The sequence below is a fragment of the Xiphophorus couchianus genome, chromosome 4, assembly GCF_001444195.1.
Source record: "Xiphophorus couchianus chromosome 4, X_couchianus-1.0, whole genome shotgun sequence".
NCBI classification, from domain to species: domain Eukaryota; kingdom Metazoa; phylum Chordata; class Actinopteri; order Cyprinodontiformes; family Poeciliidae; genus Xiphophorus; species Xiphophorus couchianus.
The window spans coordinates 2,872,094-2,890,804 of NC_040231.1; the positions used below are offsets into that span (position 1 = coordinate 2,872,094).

At 37.4% G+C, this 18,711-nt stretch overlaps 1 protein-coding gene across 6 annotated transcripts in view; it reads left to right on the forward strand.

The window, feature by feature from the left end:
- The window catches only part of crtc3 (CREB regulated transcription coactivator 3), a 48,325-nt gene that overhangs the window by 12,561 nt on the left and 17,053 nt on the right, over positions 1-18,711 (forward strand). For 3 of the 6 annotated variants that reach the window (XM_028014157.1, XM_028014159.1, XM_028014158.1), the window contains exons 5-6: positions 12,221-12,283; positions 15,930-16,033. In XM_028014157.1, coding sequence (XP_027869958.1) covers positions 12,221-12,283; positions 15,930-16,033 — 167 coding nt within the window. The remainder of the gene's footprint in view (positions 1-12,220; positions 12,284-15,929; positions 16,034-18,711) is intronic. The other 3 variants (XM_028014161.1, XM_028014162.1, XM_028014163.1) reach the window with 1 other exon arrangement.

Genomic DNA, 18,711 nt, shown 5'->3' on the forward strand with positions numbered 1-18,711 from the left:
GGGACGCCACCGTCTTTCCTCTCTGTTCTGATCCAGACGCCAGAATTTTCCCTATCAAACCCGGATCACAGATGTGAATGAGAGGGGAAGCTCTTGAGTTGAAGGGTGGAGCTGCTGGGATTTCAGCTCAAATGTTTAAAGTGTTAGAATGCTGCGTGAACCGCATGGAGGCTGAAAGTGTTTGACAGGTAGCCTTTCCTGTAAAGGTCATGCCCAACAGCAGATTTTCCACTGTTAGGGTTTGTTGTGCTGTCACTGAAAATCTCTGAACTCGTGCAGCACAGTGTGAGACACAAGGTTTTCTTTTCTCCAACCAGCTCTGGTCGTGCCCACACAGAGCAGCAGCGTATTGGTCGGCAGCTTTCTCTCAGTGTTTACAAGGGAGTGAATTATGGGGCTGAGATAAAAAGCCATGCCAGGCTCCTCCCCGCTTGCTCGCTCGCTCGCTTTGTCTCCACTCTTGTGTTTAGTATGCTGCCTTGGCCAGCTGCCAATCACCCTGCCTCGTCTTCTTCCACGACCCGGACGCTGGCCAAGATCGGCGCTGAGCGCGCTGTAGCAGCTTGTGCTGTGGAAGCGAACGAGGCCTATGAGGGGCCGTTTAGGACAAAATTTACGTTTTGTCTCTCACACACTACCAAAAAGTCTCGCATACTCCAAAAAAATAGCCACGCACACTCCAAAAAATTACGTTTTGTCTCTCACACACTACCAAAAACTCTCGCATACTCAAAAAAATTACATTTTGTCTCTCACACACTACCAAAAACTCTCGCATACTCAAAAAAAATAGCCACGCACACTCAAAAATTACTCACGCACATTCAAAAAATACTCAAATTGCGTATACACACACTACTAAAATGTCACACACACATTCACAAACGTTAACTTTCTCGCTCACATACACTACTACCAGCTCGCTCACATACACTACTACCAGCTCGCGCACATACACTACTACCAGCTCGCGCACATACACTACTACCAGCTCGCGCACATACACTACTACCAGCTCGCGCACATACACACAAACGTTAACTTTCTCGCTCACATACACTACTACCAGCTCGCGCACATACACTACTACCAGCTCGCGCACATACACTACTACCAGCTCGCGCACATACACACAAACGTTAACTTTCTCGCTCACATACACTGCTAACAGCTCGCACACACACAGACGTTTATCTCTCACATACACAAGACTAAAGTTGAACACACACACAGTACTAAGACTCGTTTTATGAATGTGTGAGAGCGAGACTTTTTATGAATGTGTGAGAGTTGTCACGGAAGAGGCGGGGCATAATTTTTGGATCAAACTGCGCATGCGTAGATCCTAAACTATAAGTTTCGATTGTTGACTCACTGTATGTTCTGTTACTTAGTATATTTGTGCTTTTAAATATATATAGAACGTTTAACTTTCTTGTAGATTAAATGTGCTATAGAAATAAATGAATCTGATTGATTGATTAAAAATAGCAAAATTGCTGTAGTATAATCTGTCCACTGGGTGCCAGTAACTAACTCTAATTCGAAACGAGAGAGAATTGGTCAGGCAGCTGCCATTTTAAACAATTAGAGTTAGCCATGTTCGGTATAGCAAACTCTTTCTTCTTCGGCACTAGTTGGCGCCGGTTAATAATTCCTGTAATACTGGCACCCAGTGGACAGATTGTACTACAGCAATTTTGCTATTTTTAATCAATCAATCAGATTCATTTATTTCTATAGCACATTTAATCTACAAGAAAGTTAAACGTTCTATATATATTTAAAAGCACAAATATACTAAGTAATAGAACATACAGTGAGTCAACAATCGAAACTTATAGTTTAGGATCTACGCATGCGCAGTTTGATCCAAAAATTATGCCCCGCCTCTTCCGTGACAACTCTCACACATTCAAAAAGAGTCTCGCTCTCACACATTAATAAAACGAGTCTTAGTACTGTGTGTGTGTTCAACTTTAGTCTTGTGTATGTGAGAGATAAACGTCTGTGTGTGTGCGAGCTGTTAGCAGTGTATGTGAGCGAGAAAGTTAACGTTTGTGTGTATGTGCGCGAGCTGGTAGTAGTGTATGTGCGCGAGAAAGTTAACGTTTGTGAATGTGTGTGTGACATTTTAGTAGTGTGTGTATACGCAATTTGAGTATTTTTTGAATGTGCGTGAGTAATTTTTGAGTGTGCGTGGCTATTTTTTTTGAGTATGCGTGAGTTTTTGGTAGTGTGTGAGAGACAAAATGTAATTTTTTTTGAGTATGCGTGAGTTTTTGGTAGTGTGTGAGAGACAAAACGTAATTTTTTTGAGTATGCGTGGCTATTTTTTTGGAGTATGCGAGAGTTTTTGGTAGTGTGTGAGAGACAAAACGTAATTTTTTGGAGTGTGCGTGGCTATTTTTTTGGAGTATGCGAGACCTTTTGGTAGTGTGTGAGAGACAAAACGTAAATTTTGTCCTAAACGGCCCCTCATAGAGGCCTACACCCTCTCATTGTTGACGACACAGAACAGGTTGGCTGACAAATGTCTTTACGGAGCAACCCGACGTCAGCGCTCTCAGGCTGGGTGGGATTCTCTGACAGACATGTGGGAGCGGACTCTTCAATTAAAACAACTTTACTCATGAATACAAAGAAAAATTAAGTATGCTGCAGCAATTAATCGCGATTAATCGATTTGTGAAAACTAATTTAGTAATCGATTAATCGTAAACTGGACTTAAGAAAAGGCAATTTGGTGATAAAAACAACATATTTAGAGCAAGATTTAATCCAAAACTGTAAAGAAATATGAACAATTTGTATTTAAGATAAAAATACCTTTATCTGTAAATAGATTTTAGCTTCTCCTGGTTCAGATTCACTAAAGGAATCCTTCGTTATCGCATTTTAGTCAATAATATGTTTATTTTCATATTTAAAAAAGAAATTGAATTATTTGTTCATTTAAATCTTTTAATGTATTTCTAATATTGTATAAAAAAGGCCTAAGTGATTAAATGAAAAATCTGTGGAATGTTCCATTTCTTTTACTGAATAATTGATTAATTGATTACTAAAATAATTGCTTGTTGCTTCCCGACTCTATACTAAGGAATCATTTTATGAACCGTTTGATCGGGTTGAAGACCAGGAGATGCTTCTGGTCTTCTGGAAGACCATTAATTGTTAAACTTAATGTTAAGTTTAACAATTAATGTTAAACTTAACATTCTCAGAGCTCAGAGTGGTCAGACATGTGGGCATGTCTAATGTTAAACTTAACATTAATTAGGTTTAATTAATGTTAAAATTAACATTAATTGTTAAGTTTTTTCTAAACAAAACTTAACAATTAGTTATTCTCAAAAAAGTTTTAGATTTTAAATAATAAAATATATTTACAAAATGGGACCTCTAGAATGAGTAAAATAATTTTATTAATGTACAATAAATGGTTGATTACATTCACATTGATAATCAATCAAATGTGCGTATAATTGTTTCTGTAAACATTCAATGGAAAATGCAGAAAAATCTGTTTTCATAGAACACATTCAGTATGTTTGGCTGTTGTCTTTTCATGATTTATGTATTTCCATGCCTCTTCTGTTAGCTGTGGTTTGCAGGAAAACCACACTTAGTGTAAAAACATGCCGGTTATCATCACCTAACTTGAATAATTTCAAACTTTAGACCACTCTGAGCTCTGAGACCAACTTTTTTACAACAATTTGGAGGAAATTGCTGCAACTCTTGGAAAAATGTTGAAGAAAGTACTAAAAGATGAAATCATTACAATGATTTTTAGGTAAAAATATGGTTTAATAGTGATAAGAAAACTGTTATCATGACAAAACAGACTATATATTTTGGCATAAGGATGCACTGATGAGCAATTTGGGCCAATATCAATATCCAACACCAGCAGGGGTGCACCAATTTATAATCTATAAGAACGCTGATAATGTTGAGAAATTAAATTCCTATGAATGACCAGTCAGCTCCAAGAATACCGATACTAAACCTTAAAAAATGCCACTTTGCTCTTAGTTGTGATCCAGATGTGTAATTTTGCATTGAAAGTGATTCACCTTTTTTTAATGGAGTCTAAAAAATTATTTTGAAATTGGAGATATTAGAATTCTGCTGATTGTAATTGACAGTAATAAACAATGGAAGCCATGCAGGAACTTTTGGTTCTCTAAAAGCTGGTCTTGCCCAGACAAAATAGTCAGCAAACTTACATGACCTCCAAGGAATGTTCAGTTTGAAGTTAAAGAGACACAGTGAGGCTTAAAGCCGCTGAACTCAGCGAAGCTTTACATTCAAAACTGAACATAAAGCACTGAGAAAAAGGAGCAGGAAATCTGGCTGCCACCAATTTAGTTCTATTCAGTTCCCATATGTAGGGCCAAATTACAACAAATTACCAACTGTAATCCAGTTTTATAGATTCCCATGTCATCTAAATTAAGTTCAATTCATTTCATTCCAGTAAAATCTAGTCATTTAAGCTGAATCAACAACAAAAAACACATACAGTCTGATTCAATTGTTTTTATACGACTCATTGTCAAACTACTATGATAATAAAATCATAAAATCGTAACTGGATTACAGTTGGTAAAATCATAACATGATCGATCTCAGGAAGCTCCGCTAAAGCCTCCTTATGTGCAAGCATGTGGCGACAGTAGAAAGGAACTTGAACTGAAAAACAGCGAAAAAATCCAACTTTACATTGGGAATCTAAATTCCCAACTCGAGTTTTAAAAATGATTTTGACATCAGCAATTAATTAAGCGATTAATCAGTTTCTTAATCTAGAAATACATTCATCTCATTTAAATAATGTGAAAAATGTGATGGTTCTTTTTGTTTTATTCACAACACTAGATCACAGAATCAAACCTGTTATGTTTTTAATGGAAGTTTATGATTCAGACTTTTGTTACCAATTTTTACATTTGTTTGAGCCTTAACCCACCAATCCCAGTTTTAATTCAACAAGTAAATCTCATAAAGATTTACTGTTTAGGAAAAGACTTTCTGCAGTTTCTTTGACAGATGAAACGATTTGGGATCAAGCGGGAAATGAAGTTGAGATGTGTTCTTGATGCATTTAACTGATGCAATCACCCCTAACTAAAAAGGTGTTTGCGCTAACTTTAAGGCGCTAATCATAAACCTTAGTTCCAATAACGCACTAAACCAACATGGTATTTAGTGGAAGCTAATGCTAATGTATTAAAATAAATTAACGCATTAGAATTTATCTGGAAAAAAATTATTTAGGGAACGTTAAATGCGCTAAAAGTTTTCATCATTAGCTAAAGCACTAATCAAAAAATGAGCTCTGCTGCTAGCACATTAGCAGATTAGTGGAAGTGTTCTCTGTGCTGGAGGTAATGAATGAAAACAACTCAGATTGTTTAGAACATCAGCCAAAAATAGAACAGACCTGATAGAATACTTGCTTTTATTATCTAATGTCTGTTGTTTTACTCTTTATAAATACATATTCCTAAAAACATTTTAGATCCTTGTTTCAACACACACAAAAAACCCTACAAGTAAATAAAAACAAAGTAAGTATATTGCCTGTAAATTTGCAAACTTAATGCTCAGAATCTGACCTCACTGCATGAGACTCATTCATTCAGCAGTACTAAAGATTGTTTAACTCATAACTGCCATATTTCTTTTTAAGTATTATTATTGTATCTTTTCCGTCTCTTCCAAACATGCATTGCTGTCATGTTGCTGCAGGCCATATTGAGCCTCCTGCTCCAACCTGCAGCAGATTGCTGTCACAGCATGCATTAGGGAGAAACTTCCTCCGTAGCTGTGGAGTTTGGCCCACATCGCCTGTGAAAACACAGGGACACACAGGAGGGCCTCAGTGGCACTTCAACTGGCCCAGTCCAAACATGCAAGATAGTTTTCAGAGCCTGAAGAGCAACCAAATTTTAGGAAATCTATCGTTATAAGTCACTTTCCAAAAATTTCTTCACCACTTATCAGCATGAAAACCAGTAACGCACCAATCCACATTTTTCACTTCTGATGCAGATACCCGAGGCTTAGTACTGTCCAACGCAGAAAAAAAGTGACTTAAAAGAAACAGACATATACTATGTACTGAATTATAAATGTATTTGGGAACACTGCACCAGTACAGAACATTTAAATACACCAACAGCTTCACAAGCTTGGTCAAATCTTTAAAAACAACTCAACTTCAATTTGTTCAGTCAGTGCAATTAAGAGTAGAACAGCCGATGTAAAATAAATAATAAAAAAAACGAAACTGACAAAAACAATAGATTGACTACTTTGGTGAAACATGTAAAAATGGTTCAGAAAGAGCAATTAGGAATGCTAAAAATAATGTAAAATAAATAATAAAATCAGAGAGTTAGACTGAACAGATCCGCCCTCATGGATTTTGCACTTTGGCACCAATGCCCGATCTGCAATTTTTTTCAATATATAGTTCTCATGTGAGGTTACACTTCCGTCACAGGCAGTTGCTATGGAGTTGCTATGACAACAATAAACAAGCCTCAAGCTTATTACTAGCTCTTACCTCACTCCTAACTTATAAACAATAAGTTTAAGTACATTTCAACTATTACTCAGTTACAATTTGAGTATTCTGTCCACCTATGTGCAGTACTAAGATAAAGATATTTACTGTAGTACTTACTGCTGAACTAGCAAAATTAGCTTAGCTAATGTAGCTTTTATTTGCCAGCTAAGACAAACATGTAGCCTACGTGTGTGTTACTGTATGACTCTGCCAATCACCAGAACCTTGTTGTTCATCTTGTTCGTATGTCCTTTACAAAGCAGTTGAAACGTTGAATGTGTGCGTCCATAGATTTCAGGACCGAAGCTCCTCCATGGTGTACACACTCTTCATGTTCACTCAGTAGTGAACTGTGTCATAGTATGAGATCAGAGGCAGCTTGTCCACATTGTCTGACATGTTTTCATTCTCCATCTCATACGGGTCGATCCTGGCAGAAGCCATTTTGTTTCTGTATCATTTTCTTACACATTAGTTAAGAGTGTCAACATATTTTTTGTTGGTCTGGAAGCAATGGGGGCACTATACATTCCGTTTGCCTACCAAGATGGCACTTCTGGTTCAGACTTGTGGGAACCAATACAAATATTAGTATCGGATCTTTGCATCTCAGCCTGAAATCATATGTTTTTATTGCTCCATGTTCCTGTTTTGTATCAGAATGAAGACGCAGCTCAGCGTTGTAGAGGAAACAAAGACTCTGTTTGTGTTCACTAATTATCATCGGAGCAAAAAGCCTCCATCACTAGGAGTAATACAAGCTTTTTGTACTTTTTTGAGAGTACAAAAAGCCCTTCATATAAAAACATCGTCCATGTGAAGTGTTTTGGCTGTGAGGGCAGATTCTCCGCTTGTCCATCTCCTGGGAAAGAGAGGGGCGGTAAGTGTTTACAACTCCAACTACATCTGCGCTTCATTACCGTTAGTCAGCTGTGGACGAGAGCCTCAGCAGCTTTAACTCTTTCACTGCTGCAAACGTCTGCAGTGCCAGTCGCACCAGGAGCAACAGGAAGCAGAAGACATGTGGCGTGTGTGTTTTAGGAAGGCTGACACAGATATTTAGAGGCTTGTTGATCAGTGTTTCATCAGGAAAACGTCTGATGAGTTGGAAACGTAAAGGTGATGCAATCAGGAGCCAACAGTGAGAGAAAACGAGTCAGGTGATTAAATGCCCCCTGCTGACCTCTGATTAACGAGCCTGGGTTACAAAACAATCAAAGAGCCTTGAAAATCTACAAGCTGTGGTAGGATAGTACATTATACAACCGCCCCTCCCCCACCTGTTGATGCTTCTGTTAAAGAGCTCCAATTTATGTTGTTAGTTCAGTGTTTTTGAAGTGAGGCTTTAATGAGAATGGTTGAAAAGTCATTATTTTACCTGCAAAGGAAAACCCACTGATGAAATGTTTGGGTTTTTTTTACTCAAATTAGGACTGAGCGATCAATCAGTTTTGTTGATTGATTGAAATTTTATTTTATTTTTTTTTTAAGATAAAATTTTCGGAATATCTGGATTTTTTTTTACAGGTTCACTCTTTAGTTTTTCATAGTTCAGAGTGACATCAGCGCGCAGAGGACGGCCATCTTGTTTGACAAGCGTGTTTTACAGCTTCTATTTATTTGGACTTTGAATTCAGGTCAGCTCTAAGACTGAATATTAGCACCAGGCTATGATTATAACTGCACAGACTGTATTCTATGATTAAGAATACAGTCGTAATATTAGTAGAATCAAAACACTAACACAAAAAATAAAAATTAAGATGAGGAATGTTGAGCATCTTGTGAAGTGTCGCTTTTAGAGATAAGGAAATACGTTTAACACATCAGTATCAAATCATTATCAGTAGCAGGACTTTGAAACAACCAAATCTATTTTGAGGAAAACGACAGACAAAGTCATGTGTGATTTGATAATTATAGAAACTTTTTTCTCATTAAAACAACTTTTTCTCGGTTTTTTTGGTAAACTGCGTCTTTCCTCTGCTAATATTAAAATTATTGTCTGGTAATTAAACAAAACTTTATTGTGGGTTGGCCCTGATGCTGTGTTGTGCAGCTAACAGAAAGGATGATTGAAATAAAAGCCACTTTTTGAAAATATTTTCTGGCATTTGTAAATTCTTTGTCAGAAAATTTTTTAAAAATTGGAACTGGTTTGAAAAAAAACTTTTAGTTACTTTGTTACATCTAGATGTGTAGCTGCTGTTTGTTTCCCACTGAAAGCCCAACTGTGTCTGATGACTGATGCACTTGAAGCAGGAGTTTCTGGATGTTTTTTTAAGAAGAGTCTTTACAATCAGTGTCACTATGACAACGGACACATTTTGCTAAGTGTGCTACTTGAGGAAACTCTGAACTGTCCCTTTAAGAGCAGAGTCCTGAAGCTTTCTAGGGTCTGTTCCACGAAGGCCGAAAAGCAGCAGGTCGGTTCGCAGAGATGGTGAGGCGTGACAGCAAAGCAGGGGAACTGAGTGGTTCACACAGCCTTTATCCGCGCGGCGACCAGCGCTCTGCTCGGCAGATTTTATCTCCTCTCCGGAGTTCCTGAACATGTCTTTATTTTTAGCCAGAAGATGGAGGATCGGGCCCGTTCAGGGGTTTAAAGCTCTAACGGGAGTCTTGAGACTTCAGACCTGAAAAGAGTTCTGCATCTGCTTCAGGGTCAGCGGCCGGGCCCGGTCCCACGCCCTCCCCTGGTCCGCTCACCCATCTTTGGCCTGCTGCTGGTGCGCCAGCCTCTCTGGGGATGAAATCACTGTTTCCCTGGAGAACCCAGAAACGGAGCGGCCTTCCCGCAGAGACATCTGAAACTTTTCCAACGCAGCCTCTTGGGGAGACGCTGTGCTGCAGTTTTTAGCTGCTGCTTTATCTCATTTGTGAACAAATTGTTTTTAAGCAAAAGCCAGGAAAGAAGTCTTAACCTTTCAAATCCAGAACTCCATGTGTCTTCAATCATTAAAAAACAACAACAAAAGAACAAAGTGTGTCAAACACAAGGCCCGGGGGCCAAATCCGGACCCCAATACTTTTTATGTGGCCTCCAAACTCCAGAGTAGTAATGCCCAAACTTTTTGTCACATAATTCTAGTTTTAAAATCTAAAACTAGCACAATGTTTTGATTTTTTTACCTACTCAACAATTAACATGAGCTCTTGTAATTAAACAAATAAAGTAATCAGATTTCTTTGTATGAATTGGATCATAGATCCAAAACTTTAAATGTTTTTTTTTCTTGTTTGCTTATTATTTTGGGCTTAATGGAAGAAAACAGAAAAAAGGAACCCTAACATAAATAGCTGTCAACAGTTGTGTGCCTAAATATTATTTTATCAATGAAATCAAGTCAGTTTTTATCGATAAATTTTGCCACTGCTGGCCCTTTGAGTGGATTCCGGATCTTGATGTGGCTCCTGGTGTATCATATAAAAAGTGGTTGATGTAACATCAAGACAACTCCTTTGTGTGATTTGTTGTCAAGCTGGGAGTGTCACATCTACTCTGCATTCCTTAACCTGCGTCATATATCTAAATATAAGCATGGAGCGTGCTGCCTACAGTGACGACCATCCCTTAGCCAGGTAATTTGACACACACACAGAGTTTTGTATTTTGCCTGCTTTGTTTTTCAACTGCTCAGCAAATGTCAGCGAGCAAAAACCCCAGCAGACGCTGGGAGAGGCGTCCTCTTCACAGCGAGGTATCCCTGACCTCCAGACCTCTGCAGGTTTACTCGCAGCACGCTCACGGTAAATCCAAAGCTAATCGTTGTCATAGTGACAATGATTGTAAAGACTCTTCTTTAAAAAAAACAACTTCCCTCTTCAAGTGCTTCAACGCTTGGCTTAACAGCCACAGAGGAGCTTTCGGTGGGAAACAAGTAACAGCTACAAAATGCAACAAAGTGGCTGGAACTAAATGTAAAGTAGGGTTTAAAAATGTTATCTTGATATTAACATTGGTGTTATGTAGGGATGCACTGATCCACATTTTTCAGCTCCAATACAGATATCTGAGGTTTAGCATCGGCTGATACAGAAAAACACTGGAAAATTTACTTAAAACTAGGGGTCCACTGAACTTTTTCATTTTTTTTAAAGATCTGTAGTCAGAGATTGGACAGGAAACTACAATTGTTGCACCCTGTTTTATTTTTAAACATAAATGAACTGAATTACAAATTAATTAGATAATTCTGCACCCTTACAGCACACTTAAATACATCAATAGCTTTAAACATGTAAAAACAATTTTAATTTGTTCAGTCAGTGCAATTAGGAGAACAGCCAACATAAAATCAATAATAAATAAAATGAAACTGATAAAAAACAAACTTCAAATGGCTCAGAAAGTGAAATTAGGAATTCTAAATATAATGTAAAATAAATTATAAAGCATGATGATACTCGGAGCATAAAGCACAGAATTAAAATGAGTAGATCCGTCCACATTGTCACTGATACCCAGTCTAGATATTATTAATAATATCACCCCAGTTTTACCTATCAAACCAATACTGATATCAATGCTGATGCATTGTGTATTTCTAATGCAAAAAGTATTTAGTCCTTTTTAGAGTTCTTTGTTTCAATGAAAGTTTCAGATCATGAAACAAATGTTTGTCTGAAACAAAGAAAACCTGAGTATAAACATGAATCAGTTTTCAAAACGTAATCACACTTCATAAAGTAACTGTGATTAAACTGTACTTCTGGCCTGGCTTATAGAACCTGTCTGACAACATGAAGTAGTCCAGAAGATCTCATTGACTCTTTCTCTTACTTAAGTTTACCATGAAAATCTGGATTTTCTAATTGGTGTTTTAGTTCTTTATCAGCAATTTTTGAGTTCTGATCCAAACTGGGACCAGTGCCTGTTTAGCAGCAGTTTTGTTTCCACTTTCACTGCACCAAAAATTGTTTTCTTCCACCAGAAGAAAACATTTATATATGCAATAGTAAAGAAATCCCTTCATCGGGATCTGCAGGCTGGTTGTTGGAGAATGACAGCAGATCAAAACATTTGCTCTGGGTTACTGGCTAAACTACAAAAACAGCCGAAATAAATGGAAATATTTTCTGATGCAGGAAGTTTTAAATTATTCATGAGGTTGTAGCATTTTTTTAATAACCGTTTATCTCCATAAATTATGTAATAAACTAACAAGAAATAGTTGAAGGACACAAAAAGATTTATTTATGGGTAAAAATAAGGATTCACTGGTTAAAACAAAAATAAGAAAAATCAGCTTTTAGCCTAAACAAAGGTCATGACCTCCTTTTCCTTCTGAAGTATTTTCTTGAGCTCCTGCTCTGCCTCCGGTTTTCACCACACTGACCTCATCAGGTTGGTTTGATTTGATATTTAGGAGCTTTGTTTGTTTGGTCGTCCAGCTACAAAATGGAGCCCAGGCGGTCGTTGCTCTCATTTAGCCTCCATGATGGTTTTTCATCACTTGTAACTCTCCTGTGAATTGTCTTGTTTTCCCCCTGAAATGAAACGGTTGTGTTGAGTGCTTTCCAGGGTTTTTCTTCTGTCAGCTTTCTGTCCAAACACCAACATGTCCTAATTCCTAGCAGGGCTCTCCTCTTTCAGCCAGTAATCATGTCTGTCCTGGTTTTCCTCTGTCTTCGAAGGGAACAGCAGCCATGGACTGAGGAAAAACGGCCGGGGTTTAGATTAATATCACAGCTCAACAGGTGACCCTTGACCCCCTCCGTCCCTCTTCCAATCTCTCTCCTTTCCTCAGTTTATCTTTATCGCTTTGTCCCTCGCTCGCAGAGACCAACGGTTCTCCTGTTTCTGTAATGTTCTTGTTTGTCTCTCTTGTAAATCTCCATCTGATTTTTATCATCTCAGTAATCCTCTCTTTTCCTCTTTGGTGAACTAATGTAAACATCCACAGTCTGAGTGTAGTGGATGGATTTATTTTCCCTCTTTTTGCAGTATTTCACGCATCTTTTTAATCTGTTCTTCCTGAAACAATAATCATTTTTCTCTTACTAACCAAACGTTAGGACTCTTGGCCCATGCGGCTTAACAAAATGACTCCTACCTAATATTTTCTTCCTTTCAGCAATTTGACTTCTTAATTCAATTGCATTTATTGTTTTTGGCTTCGTTTTAAGAATAAAAGCTAATAATTATTCAGTTTCTGTAGAGAACACATAAATTATGTTTTAAGTCTTATTTTTGTGAATTTTATGTGATGTTTTTGTTATAGTGTTACTCACTAAAAAATGTAACTACTTTTTGTGCAAAAGTGTGAACATTTCCACAAAACTGCAGATAAAAATAGATAGGTTCAGATATAGATTGGAATATATCTGTGAATTATTCAAAACTTTTGAATTTATTTTGATTTTTAAAATTTTCTTCTTAGCTTAATGCAAAAATTTTATTATGTAATAAAATAAAACCCACCTGTTTGTAGTAAATGGGTGTAATTAGAACACCTTTATTTAGATTAGTGATTAAAACAATGTTAAATAAAGAGGTTGCATGTTTTAGAGGAGCGACACGTACAGCTTTCTGATTATAAATTAATAAATGATTGCATAAAATACGACTCAGAGATAATTTCCTTCATCTCAACAAGGTGAGATGAGATATTCCAAAATGCTTCAAAAATTAAAATTTATTAATGTGTCTACATGTTTGAACCTTTAACAGACACAAGTACAGAGGTAAAGATTTCAGGTTCATCTTGTCTGACCTACTTCACCTTATCTGGAAAATAATGCATATTGGCCCGGTCCACACAAACATTGGGACACTTTGTGAAGCGCAGATTTCCTGATGCCTTTGCACAGCTTGTCCATGTGCAAATTAATTGTTGGTGAGAAAAAAGACAAAGATCTGAAATGTATGCATGAATTTCAGGGATTATTAGAAACAAGGAGGGAGAGGGATCCGCCTAACGCATGTCACAATGTTTCAGTTAAACTTTAAAAATAATCTGAAGAAGAAGAAAAAAGTAAATTCTGTCAAAGAAATGAGTTACATCTGTTTTTAAAATAAATCTAGCCTGGCACTCCTTTAGCCATGCAGCAAATCTTCTTCTTTTGACTCCTGACCTTAAACAACAGTGAGGATGATAATCCCAGACATCATCCATCCATCCGTCCGTCCGTCCGTCCGTCCGTCCGTCCATCCATCCATCCATCCGTCCGTTCACTTTAACAATAAATTAAAATTGGACTCATAATTTCTATTAATATTTTTTGAAAAGCGATTTTGTTCATGTAGACATCATAATCCATTTTATTTATAGTTTCAATTGTGTGTGGTTTTTATTTCCATATTATGTATTGTTTGTTGTTTTATTTTGGATATTTAAAATATCTTCCAGTTCCAGTGTTAAGAGTCAGAGGTGGGGACTCGAGTCACATGACTTGGACTCGAGTCAGACTCGAGTCGTTAAAATCACGACTTGAGACTTGACTTGAAAAAATGCTCAAAGACTCGGACTTGACTTTGACTTTCATGCCATTGACTTGGGACTTGACTCGACTTGAAGCTGTTTACTTGAAAAGACTTGATATTTTTTACTCAAAGTCTTAAATTTAAAACACATTATTTATAAAGTGGCGTCATTAATTAATGTCACTCATTCCGTATCAATATGCGCAGACCGTCACTATGGTTTTCCTCTCTCCTTATGTATGTATGTGTACGTAGCTGCAGCACAACCAATCAAATTAACAGGATTTGGACGTTTAAAAAAACGCGGCAAAGCTACAGAGCTCAGGGAGCGAAATACGAAATAACAGCTCGAATATGCTTCCGCGAGTAATTTCTTTTGGCTACATAGGTTATGAACTTTCGACTAAAAAACGAACTGCAACTTGTAAAACATGCAAGAAGAGAATATCGGATGGAGATGCCACGACGTCCAACTTTGTCCGGCATTTGAAGCTTCACAAAGATCGGTAGGTGGCGCTTTTCTTTTGCTGTAAGATAGTTGACTTTAGCTAACTTCGTGTTAGCATGTGTACTCCGGGTTAAATTGGTGATTATTTACCATAAATCCGGTCCTTCAAATGCCTCCACAAATAATGTGCACCGTGTTAGCTCAGGAAGCCGGTGGATAGTGAGTGGGGCTCCGGAACAGAAAGCAGATTCTGGACCTGAACACAGGGAACAGAGTCTCTCTGTCCCATCATGATGATGAGCCGGGTCTAGTATCATCTAAGGATGGTTGGTGTATTTGAAGACATCTACGTTGGGAAATTATATTGACAATATATTGTTTTGACAGGTCAGAGAAAAGAGGAAAAAACTGCTGTTATGGTTCTTTGTATTGTGCTGTGGAAATGTCAGCATTTTCCTCTTTTTTTATTGAATATCAAGTTTAACAGAACTGGGCAATAAAGTGGTCCAATTTAAAAATGTTTTTTATACTTTGTGTTCAGCTACACATGTTCTATCATTTGAGATAAATACATATTTTAAAACGAACAAATGGTCTATTATTGGAATTTTATGTATAATTGCAAATTATAAAAAAAATATAAAATAAAAACGACTCGAAATGACTTGAAATTAAAGGTTCCTGACTTGAGACTTGACTCGACTTTTGCCTGTCTTTACTTGAGACTTGACTCGGACTTGAGGACAAAGACTTGAGACTTACTTGAGACTTGCAACACAGTGACTTGGTCACACCTCTGTTAAGAGTTCTTTACAAAGTTAAAGTTTAGTGGTCTTTGAGGAGACAAACTGGCATTATGATGCCATTATCAAATGGAAGTGTTCCCAAAACAACAATATTATCATTTATCCAACAATTTATCATCCAGCAGTATTTATTTTTATGACAACAGGTCTAGTTGTTACCAGTTAATCTGCTGGTTGTAAAGTTTGGACCATCTCTCTCTGCTTTCTAAACACTTAGCAACAAGCAAAATGTCAACAATTTCTTTATTTTATACAAAAAAGTTCTCAACCGTTGGTTATTTTATCACTTATCACCTGTGTCTGGATTAAGGTTCAAACAAAATGATATTGTGAAAAAAAATCATTTTCATTAACTTTCCAAGCTGCACTAAAGGACAGTAGTTACATTGCATTGGTAACTATATATTTATCAGACATTTCTTGCTTTCGGGGTGAGTGTTTGGTCGGAGAGGCAGTTTGTGTTTTGCTCACAGGGTGCTGCTCGGTTAGTGCGATCCTGTGAGGGTGTAAGTGTAAGGTCAGCGTGAGCCTGCAGAGAAAAGCCGCCTGCGTGGAGGCAGAGAGGAAGCGGAGTGAATCACTGACCCTTACGGCCTTCACAAACCCTCCTGCCTCTGTCCAAGGTGCTGGAACACTTGGCATAACTCTCCTCTTCCTCCTACTCAGAACCAACTCGGACTCTGCTCTGCATACGAGCGCTATGAACCCAAACCCTCAGGACCCCTTCGGCATGAACCAGCAGATGGGCCGAGGTCCTCCGCAGCGCAATGGTGAGAGTAACACACACTTACTCACTTCATTTTTTACTTTCTGTTGTTTTTATTCATTTTATTTGACTGTATTTTTATGTGAGAAACTCTTTTGACCTCACTTTTTTGTACTTTATTTTTGATATATAGTTTAAAATTTCAGAGCCTGCAGATATTTTCTGCTCCAACGCTTCTAAATAAGAAATTTCCCCGAACAGCTAAAAAAACCCCTAGAATAAACATATTCATTTTTTCTTCTCAATTTCAGATACTAAACAGATATTATGAATGATCAGAAACATCCAGAGTGAAACTGCATTCTGTTAGAAACATATTCCTTAAATGTTTTGTTCACAAAGTGTAAAATTAATTGTCCTTTGACAAAAATACAGCAGTAAAATGCTTATTTGAATGAATCAGTAATGCTTTTAGAATCTTCTAACAAACATTTGAATTTTAGTCAAAGTTGTGTTCAGGCAGTAAGTTGTTTAGTAGCATTGCACTGGAGTATTTCAACTTCTCAAGTTGCATTTTCATGTGAATATTTTATACATTTTCTATCAATAAATAATCAGCGAAGAAGTATTGCTGATTATTTTCTCATTTATTTCATCCTGAAGTCCAACAAACGGAAACCAGTTAGCTAGTGAGGCTATCTGTTCTGTTGCTAGCCTGAACCCCGCAGCTTTACAGATGCGTGGCTCACTAAATATTTAATTTTTATGAACAGTTCTTCAAAGAAAGTCAAATTTACAGAATTTGACCTGATTTGGTCGGACTTCAATGACAAAGTTATGAACCCTTAAATGTGAAAACCTCGAATACATTTCTGATCATAATGTTAAACAGAAAGGCTAGAAATCAGGTGAGGGATTGAGTTCTTTAAACTGGATCCAAAATCTCCTCTATTGTCTCATAAAATGTTTTTTTACCACAAGATGTGTGTTGGAAAATTTAAGTAACTTTTTAAAGTTCTGTGTCAAATTATTTCACAATTATAGATCCTCTTAGATTAGGGTTTTAAACTTGACCGAAGGTTTGTTAATCGAGTTTAGCACTTATGGCATAAAAATGATAAGAGATTTCTGTATCCAGATTTTAGCACTAATCCATGTTTGTCCCAAAAAAAGAAATGAAACAGTTATTTACCAAACCAAACTCCATCATTATGTTGTTTTGTGATTTGTGGAACATAAAATAATAAATATTTTCAGCCCACATGTGCAGAATGCCTCAGAACTGTCAGAGGAATCTATAAATCTGAGGAAAGGCTGGAAAGTGAACCACAACACGCTCGGCCTTGCATGTGTTTCCTGCTGTCAGACAAACTTTCTGTGTGTTTTGTCTTTTGTGTGAGAGAGTGTAAACGACCATGAGGAGCAGGGCAGACATCACGTTATATCATGAAAGAGTAGGTGGAATGTTATCGGCGGGTCACGCAAACCACCGACCAGGACAGGAAACCACCATCTGGGAGGAATTTCTCATTTTATGGAGAAATTTTGCCACATATTCAACATCTTATCTCTAAAATCAACTCCAGTGGCGTTCGGCTTGCAGGCAGCTCCTATGGTTGTTATCATCCAGCTTTATGGTGTTTGTGTTTCTGTTCTTCTGGTCACTGATTAACAGAGAACACAGTCCATCCAGGCAGCTTCTCTCTCTGCTGATCCACACATCTCCAAACCTAAAAGTCTGAAAATCCCAGGTTCTGCTTTAGGACAAACCCAGAAAATTTCAACTCTTTTCGTTTTCTGACATTTCCTCTCTCGCTTCCCAGATAATCCTCCTTTATTTCAGCGCATTCAAACAGGATGTTGCCTTCAGAATGAGCTTCTGACACTCCGTCTGAATCGAACCTGTTCAGAGAGCTGAATCACAGGATGGTGTGTGAATGGGCGACCTTAGACCCAGGTGGAAGTACCGCTCTGTCAGTGTTCAAACAGTCGATGGAGTCAGAACCGAAACACGCTGCTTTCGTTTTACTAACAAAGGAAAACGTATTAATGATCTTACTTAGAAGTTTTCATTTCTTTAATCATTAATGGTGACTTTACTGCCACCTACTGGCCTAATGTGATTATTTAATTGCTTTTTTGTTAAAAGCAGAATAATACCAGATAACTTTTTGTAGTTAAATCATGAATATTTTTTCCCATCTGTATTTTTACTGTATTTCCAGATTAGTACAAACATTGTTGAACTCTTCTTCACATCCTCGCCATCGTTTTCTGAACTGCTACAGGAAAAACTAACTGACTGCCACGAAGTAAAACAGTGACACATTCCTGCCTGTCGAAGTGAAACTATAACCGCAACCTCTGACTGAACTCTTTCAACCTCTATGGAAATATTTTCTCATTTTTTCTTTTTAAATATTCAAATTTATTTTTTCTTTACTTCTAATAAGGTTCCTGGTTTGTAATGTTGAGAATCTTCCTGTGGTGAATGATAAAATATTTCTGATTATGTTTTAGTCCAAAGGATGTTCCTAAAATGCTCTAAAGAGCAAACTGAAGATTGCTCCAGCATCAAATCACTACATTTGTAATTTGTTTGGTTTCTCGGTTCAGATCTGCATATTAGACACAATCCATACCGTTTCAGAGTTCAGAGGTTCAGGATTTCAGGCTCTAAATACGTTTGGGATCAAACAAAATGACAAGATTCCTAGAAAGGTTGTGGAGGCGAAAGAAGTT